Source organism: Schistocerca gregaria, chromosome 3 (assembly GCF_023897955.1).
Source record: "Schistocerca gregaria isolate iqSchGreg1 chromosome 3, iqSchGreg1.2, whole genome shotgun sequence".
NCBI lineage: Eukaryota > Metazoa > Arthropoda > Insecta > Orthoptera > Acrididae > Schistocerca > Schistocerca gregaria.
In genome coordinates this window covers 263697517-263705432 of record NC_064922.1, presented here as the reverse complement: position 1 = coordinate 263705432, position 7916 = coordinate 263697517, and the positions used below count along the sequence as shown (strand labels likewise).

The following is a 7916-nucleotide window of genomic DNA, read 5'->3' as shown; positions in this document are numbered from 1 at the left end:
TTTTCACTTAGATTCTACATCTTGCGATAGACAACGGATAAAACTACGTACATTTAAGAATCAAACAGGAACTAGACTATAGTCCAACGTGTAAAATCAGTATGCAGCTAACAATTCTTCGTCATATTAATTTTCTCTTCCTGATCTGAAGGGTGATAAGGGCCTCACAGCATTGTATAGCGCTTCACCTTTCTGTATGCCGCTGCCCAACAGTTTTCCTATAGCAAAGATGAATTTAGTTACCTTTGCGTGAATTCTAGGTACTCACTACGATCAAGTACAAATAGGTTGGAAAATACAAAATCAGAACGTAAAAGTGGATCCCTTCTGTGATATGACTGCTACGACGATGGTATCCGGTAATCGTCGAGACGAAAGCTCAAAAATGCTCTGTGCAAGGAAATAATCTTTATGTTTACTACGCTCTAAATTTAGAGGAACTTTCACAATGCAAGGAGAACCTTAAGGGATGCGTGCGTGAATTCGCCATTCCAGAAATCACCCCCGTAACACTGGGACCTGTAGCCACAGAGGGTTTTCAGAAAGCTGAAGAAGTTTCAGGCAGCTGGAGGCCTTGTGATCTTCAGACGTCGACGCGAAGTACGGCGTAGTGTCAAAGGCGGCGTAAGGCAGTCAGCGCCGGCTGGGTCTCCTGGAGATGTTTTCACCAGCCTTTTGCACGTCCTTTGTTTAGTGTGCTCGGTCACGGCAGTCGGACGCCGGACTGTTGTTGGAAGTGGTACTGATCCAGGGCTTCTCGAAGTAGAAGTCGTAGCCACAGCCTTGCCGCCGAGTTGCGGCCCATCCGACGATGAGTATTTGGTACCACTGTAGGCAGCAGTTGGGACTGGCCAATCACTGACGGAGCTCCGCTGCGCTCCATCAAGTGACACTGAATGAACCTTATAACGTGTAGTATAAGCTACTTCGTGAGCTAACGGTGTTGAAAGCGGCGATTTTGAAGATGAACTGGCTATTCCAGGTGATGGTAGTGAATCTGAAACAGGACTTACGTTTGTCGAAGAAGCAAGAATGATATCTTCGGTTCTGGCATACAGAGTCTTGCTGCTGAATTGTGACACATTCATATTTGAAACCTCAGTGTCAGTGTTCCGGGCAGTGGGTCTCGACCAATCAGTGCGATCTTGATGTAGCATAGTCGACTCTTGGGATTGTGGTACATTCGATAGTGAAATCTCAGTGTCAACGTCGCGAGCGTTAGTACTCTGGCAATCAGTGTCGAAATCACGATTTACTACAGCCAACTCTGTGGTTGTTTGTAAATCATCAGGTGCTACTGTACCAATTTCGATGGTGAATTCTTGATTTACCATAGTCGACTCTTCAGTTATTTGGGAACCACTAGTTGGTAGTGTACTAGGCTCGATGGTGAACTGTGAAACGTTCGATGTTGTAGAGTCAGTATCAGTGCTTTGGGAATCACTAGGAACTACAGTACTTGCCTCCCCAAGTAAGTTGTACTCAGTTGATTGAATTGAATAAAGAGTCGTCATTGTTCGCATGCTAGAAGTATGAATTTCCTCGATAGTCGTAGAGACTGTTACTGAAGAAGGATTCGTCTGTAGCCCATTGCCATCAGTAACTACCGTTAACGGTTCATCTGATTGTTCTGTGTCGTACGTATCTGTAGTTATCGCCTCTATTGTAGGATATTCACCATGACTGAGAAGTTCTGTCGACGTGGAATATGAGGGTTTCCCATGGGACGTGACATCTAGCGTAATATATTCTGACGTATCGCTGGTGTCTGCTCTCGGAACTGAAGAAGTGCTGTCATCACGAATAATATCTTGAATACTGCTATCGGAGATAGCGGCCTTTGTCTGGGTCGACCAAGCTGGACAAGTCAAGTCATTGCCTATGTAAAAAGTCTGGACGCCTGTACCAAACAATGGTTGTTCTGAATATGGGGTTTCACTCGTTGTCAAGTCTTCACCTATGTAAAAAGTTTCTGCCCGTGTACTCTCGGATGGGGGCTCCGAATATTGTGTTTCACTTGTTGACAAGTCTTCATCTATGTAAAAAGTTTCTGCGCGTGTACCCTCATATGGTCGTTCCGGATATTGTGTTTGACTCGTTGACAAATCTTCATCTATGTAAAACGTTTCTGCGGGTGTACTCTCGGATGGTGGTTCTGAAAATTGTGTTTCATTCGTTGACAAGTCTTCATCTATGTAAAAAGTTTCTGCGTGTGTGCTCTCGGATGGTGGTTCTGAAAATTGTGTTTCATTCGTTGACAAGTCTTCATCTGTGTAAAAAGTTTCTGCGCGTGTACCCTCAGATGGTGATTCCGGATATTGTGTTTCACTCGTTGACAAGTCTTCATCTATGTAAAGATATTGTGTTTCACTCGTTGACAAGTCTTCATCTATGTAAAAAGTTTCTGCAAGTGAACTCTCTGATGCTGGTTCCGAATAGTGCACTTCACTCGTTGACATCTCATTTGTCAATGTGTCAGTTGTGTGTCGTATGGTACATTTCGGAATGTTTTGTGGAAATTGTTGAAACATCCAGCCTGTCTTCGTTAGGTGCAATTTAGTGGATCTGCCTTGATTTGGTATATTGCGGAACGTTGTTTCATGTGAATCTGTTGGGGGAGTATATGTCGTCAGTGGCAGTTTCGCTCTCAATTTCTTTTCTTTCCATTTCGTAAAAAAGCTGAATATCGGCACTGTTACATACTCGCTAGTTACTTTCCTTTTCGTTTGTGCCGCCTGTTGTTTACTTTGATAGGAATGTGTCACAGGGTGAAATAATCCCGTTATACGAGTTTTCACTCCGTTCTTTCCTTCTTGTCCATATCGTCTTTTAAAAAATGTCTGGTTCGGCAATACTAGTACAGGCCTGTACATTTTGTTTTGTGTAGATACTTCGTGAGATTTGTTCCCATCGGAGAGTCTCGTTACATTAGTGCTAGTTGGTTTCTTGTTTCCTTGATACCAATTAGTCACGCGATGAAATAATCCTGGTATGTGATCCCTCATTTCGTTGTCAGGTCCCTGCCCATAACGCTTTTCAAACGATGCCACATTCAGTGTAGTTTTGGGAGGCACTTTTGTATTCTTTTGGCTAGACTCTTCATGAAACCTGCCTACATAAGATCTCCTTGTGGGAATAAATGGAGTCAGCGTCTTCGCTGGAAGTTCTTTGAAAATCTGATCTCTCCACTTTGTAAACACCCTCGGGATATGACTTGTTATAACAGTTTGAAGTGATTTGTTTCCATATGGAATCCTATCAAACTCTTTTCGATGAAACGCAGTTACGGGAATAAATGAAGCTATTGTATTTCGAGATGATATTGCCTTCAATCCCGGTTTCTTCCTTTTTGTAAATGTCAGTGAAATAGGTATTGTTGGATCAAATCTGGTAAATTCCATTCTCTTCGGTACCTGGAGTAATTTGCTGTCATTAGCAACCGTTATCGGATAAAACAAACCTGATGTCTCATCTGATCGTTCCGTGACAAGTTTATGTCTGTCCCACATAGTAGGCCACACCGACATTAGCTTCTTTTCAGTAAATTTAGTAGACTTCCTTTCCTTCGGTCTCTTATGAAATATGCTCTGGAAAGTATTTTTGGCGGAAGTAATGAACTCATTCACTTTCGACATCGTGAACAAGGTTGGAGTTGACAGCTTTAGAGGATATCTGTTAAAGTAAGGAGATTTTGTGGGGATAAATAATTCTGTTGTCTTCGGTGACCGGTCCTCTTTACGTTCCTGGTTTTGCATATCTGTAAATGATTTCGAGTTCAGTTTATTATAAGTTAAACTTGTCGATTTCTTGGTGTCTGTTCTAAGTTTATGCTCTTTCCCGGTCGTAAACCATGTCGACATCGATTTAGTTATAGGAAATTTAGTATATTTCATTTCTTTGTCTTTTTTGAGAAATCTACTCTCATAAGCATTTGTGACGGGGCTACTGAACTCCCTCGCTTTCGAAACTGTGAACATGGTTGGTACTGACAAATATAGAGGGTACTCCTTCAATATTTTTCGCTGTTGTTTGTCATCAAATCTGTGCTGGGAAGAAGCTGTTATGGGTATAAATAAATCCTTTGTCTTCTCTGGCCATTCCTTTTTACGATCCCGATTTTGCATATTTGTGATTAATCTCGAGGTCGAGGATTCATCTGTCTCCATTTTGAGTTTATGTTCCTTCCAAATCGTAGACCACATAGACATTGGTTTCGTTATAGGAAATTTAGTAGATTTCATTTCTTTGTCTTTTTTACGAAATCTACTCTCATAAGCGTTTGTGACGGGACTACTGACCTCCCTCGCTTTCGAAACTGTGAACATGGTTGGTACTGACAATAGAGGGTATTCCTTCAAAATTTTTCGTTGTCGTTTGTCATCAAAAATGTTCTGGTAAGAAGCTGTTGCGGATAAAAATAAATCCGTTGTCTTCTCTGGCCATTCCTTTTTACGATGTTGGTTTTGCATATTTATAATTAATCTGGAGGTAGGGGATTTATTTGTTCCCATTTTAAGTTTACGTTCTTTCCAGATCGTAAACCATATCGCCATTGGCTTAGTTACAGGAAATTTAGTGTATTTCATTTCTTTGATTTCTTTATGAAATCTGCTCTCGTAAGGATTTGTGACTGGAGTACTGAACTCACTTGCTTTCGAAATTTTGAACATGGTTGGTACTGACAAATTTAGGGGGTATCTATTCAAGTTTTTTCGCTGTTGTTTGTCATCAAACCTGTTCTGGTAAGAAGCTATTGTGTATATAAGTAAATCCGTTGTCTTCTCTGGCCATTCCTTTTTACGAGCCCGATTTTGCATATTTGTAATTAATCTCGAGGTAGATTTATTTGTCTCCGTTTTAAGTTTATGTTCCTTCCAGGTCGTAAACCACATCGGCATTGGTTTTGTTATAGGAAATTCAGTATAGTTATTTTCTTTCGGTTTTTTACGAAATCTGTGCTGATAAGTATTTGCAACGGTGTTAATAAAATTCCTAGCTTCCAAAATCTGTTCCTTTTTAAGTGTTTGCTCCCTGTTTTTTGTGAACAATGTTGGTACTGTCAACGTTAGAGGAAATCTACTTAGTTTTTTTCGAGGCTGTGCGTTATGAAACCTGCTCTGGTAAGAAGCGTTTGTGGAAAAATTTAAATCCATTCTTTTCTCTGACGGCTCCTTTTTACGATCCCGGAATTGATTATTTGGAAATACTGTCGAGTTCGGCGCAGTCGGGGGTACACTAGTTGATTTATTTTGAGCCAGTATCTTAATAAATCTTTCTTGATGAGCAACTGTAATGGGACTAAATAAAGTAGTTGTTTGTTGCGGTCCAATTTTTCCTAGTTTCTTTCTCTTTACAAACATTGTTGTATTTAACATCACTATAGCAAATCTAGGGAACTTATTTTTCTTCGGAATCTTGAGTAGTTTTCTGCGATAAAAGGCACTTGTAGGAAAAGCTATTTGTTTCGTTCCCTTCAGTTGTTTTCTTAGGTTCTGTTCGTCTGTTCTAGCGAAAAACGGATAGATGGGTTTCGTTACAGGCAACGTAGTTAGTGTTTCTTCCTTTAATAGCTTCGAAAATTTGCTTAGAAAGGATGTTCCTAATGAGGTATATACAGGCGACGACCTAAGCAGTGTGTCAATCCTAGATTTGTCTTTGTTCATTTTTGATAAGTATGGTGAGAGTTTATCTGACTGGTCTTTGCTGTCTTCATTCTCCTGTTTATTTCGTTTCTCCTGCTGATTCTGACGTAACATGAATGCATCCTTAAGTACGCCTTCTGCTGTTTTCTCATTTGCTGGAATATGCTCCTTCTTCGCGACTATCTTCCTATTTCTCTTTTTAAACTGAAGCATTCTCGCATTTCCATTGGCATATAAATCGTTTTCATTTTCTTCTTTCAGGCTGCCACCCTTCTGCCTACTCAGCTGCGGAATGGAAGGTTCATGTTCCGGTATTATTAAATCCTTACATTCTAGTAGCTTTCCGGAAGACGTTTGGGAAACCTGCCACCGACAACTACGTATCGTCTTACCATGCTCAATATCTTCCGGTCCTCTTGCTCTGTCTATTTGTTGCGTTCCCGAATATTTTGAAGAATGTTTTTGTTTCTTGCCTCTCCATATCTTCGTAAAATTAGACAGCGTCGTAGCACTAAGCTGAGTATACTGCCTGCGTTGATTCTGTGATATTCTGCCGAGCTTAAGCTTCGAAGTAAAATCAGTTTTATTGGCATTATCTCTTTCGTCGATGGTTAGGGTTTGCTTCTGGTTCCTGTCTTTCCGTGTCTTTATAAAAATCGTTACTGCTTTTTGCTCTTGCATTTTTTTCCTGAGAGGTTTACGATCTCTTACAGTTTTATTCATATGTGCCTCTCCACTTGACAAATGTGTTAAAACATTCTTCAACATTCTGCCTCTCATTCTTTTTGTAAAATTAGATGTGTTTTCACGGATCGCACCCTTCTTCAAATTTTTATTCTGACCTAGCTTTTTCCGTTCCTCGGCGGTTACAGTGAATTTTTGGTTCTTCTCTTTCATTGTCTTTGTAAAGTTGAAAACCAATACAGTTCCATTGATATGTATAATTTTGTTACTAGGTTTAAATTTTTTCGTTTTATGAGTCTTATTTCTCTCTTCTCTTTCTTTATTTGTTACATTAGGCTTCTGTTTCTTAATCTTCATTGTCTTCACAAATTTAGAATTCGTTGTCCCTTCAACTTCTGATCTTACCAAGCCTTTTTCTCCTTTCTTTTTGCTGCCTCCCTCATTATTCCATAACTCGAAATTATGATTCCTAAGTTTCGGCTTCTCTTCGAGATCCTCTATTTCGATACGTTTGCTGGGCTTCTGCTTCCTCCTCACTTCCACCGTAAAATTATGCCGTCGATCGCTGTTTTTGTCTCTGTCACGTTCATCGTATCTATTAGGTGCAATCCGCATTGATTCCATACGCCGCGGGACCATTGCTGCATTATCTATTTTTTCCTTTCGTCCTCCGCTGCTAAATTCGCGTGAAATCGGACTGAATGCCGTGATTTCCGGGTCTGATTCTTCTTCGCTTTCTAGAATTTCAAAACTCTCGATATCTTCCTCTCGTGCGTGAGGTGAAAGTGTATAATACTGCAGACGACCGGAGTACAATTCTTCTCTGGCTCTCTGCGAAACGGAATGTTGTTTCTCAGTCGTATGAACAACTGGCGCTGTTGGCAGTGACCCTTTAACAGCCTGCTTCTTTTCTTCATCAGGATAATTTCCACTCGAATGGACTGGCTTCTTCCCCCTTTCCCGCATTTCGAGATGTTTATCGCTTTGCGTCGAACTGAATTTTGATGATAAAAGTTGCTGCGGATCAGTTGCTGTTATGTTATTACCCTCATAGCTGAGCCTCGACATGTAGTTATTTGGTTTCCCAGTAACGTCACTTCCTTGGGACGTCGGCATTCTTACGCTATCATTTGCCCTCAGAACTTCAGCTCTTTCTTCGCTGTTATCGTTTTTATTGGAATTGCTCTCTAGCGTTTCTATATCTAAATTATGTTTGATGTCAGTTGCTTCTAAATTCTCGGTATCCTTTAGCTGGTCTCTATCTGCCAAAGTAAAATACTGCACTTGGATCTTTTCCATTTTTCTGTAGTGCTCGTGGAGAGGTTTCTGTCCATTAGTCTGTATGACTTGCCCTGGCATACTGGGTTCGTTATACTTCGTACTGTATCGTTCCTTTGTACCTACAGTGCTCCTTTGGAAGCTAGTATCTGAGCCACTTGAATGTGATTCTTTTGCGTGTTCTTGCAGTGACGAGGTATTATACGTCAGATCCTTCTTCGCTGTAGCAATAGAAAGTTGTATTCGATTAGAGTATGTTCTTCCATACTTTTCAGTATTTACAGTCACAAGGTTAGGGTCTTGTTGTGCTGA

At 40.6% G+C, this 7916-nt stretch overlaps 1 protein-coding gene across 1 annotated transcript; it reads right to left on the bottom strand.

Annotated features, from left to right (window-relative positions):
- Positions 1-557: 557 nt before the first annotated feature.
- LOC126355336 (mucin-5AC-like) lies at positions 558-2459 on the bottom strand. Its single transcript, XM_050005631.1, has one exon. The coding sequence runs from the start codon at positions 2457-2459 to the stop codon at positions 558-560; it is 1902 nt and encodes a 633-aa protein (XP_049861588.1).
- Between the last annotated feature and the right edge of the window lie 5457 nt (positions 2460-7916).

Bases quoted from the DNA above. Each gene is read 5' to 3' on its own strand.
- LOC126355336 (XM_050005631.1), bottom strand. From the start codon at position 2,459: ATGTCAACGAGTGAAGTGCACTATTCGGAACCAGCATCAGAGAGTTCA.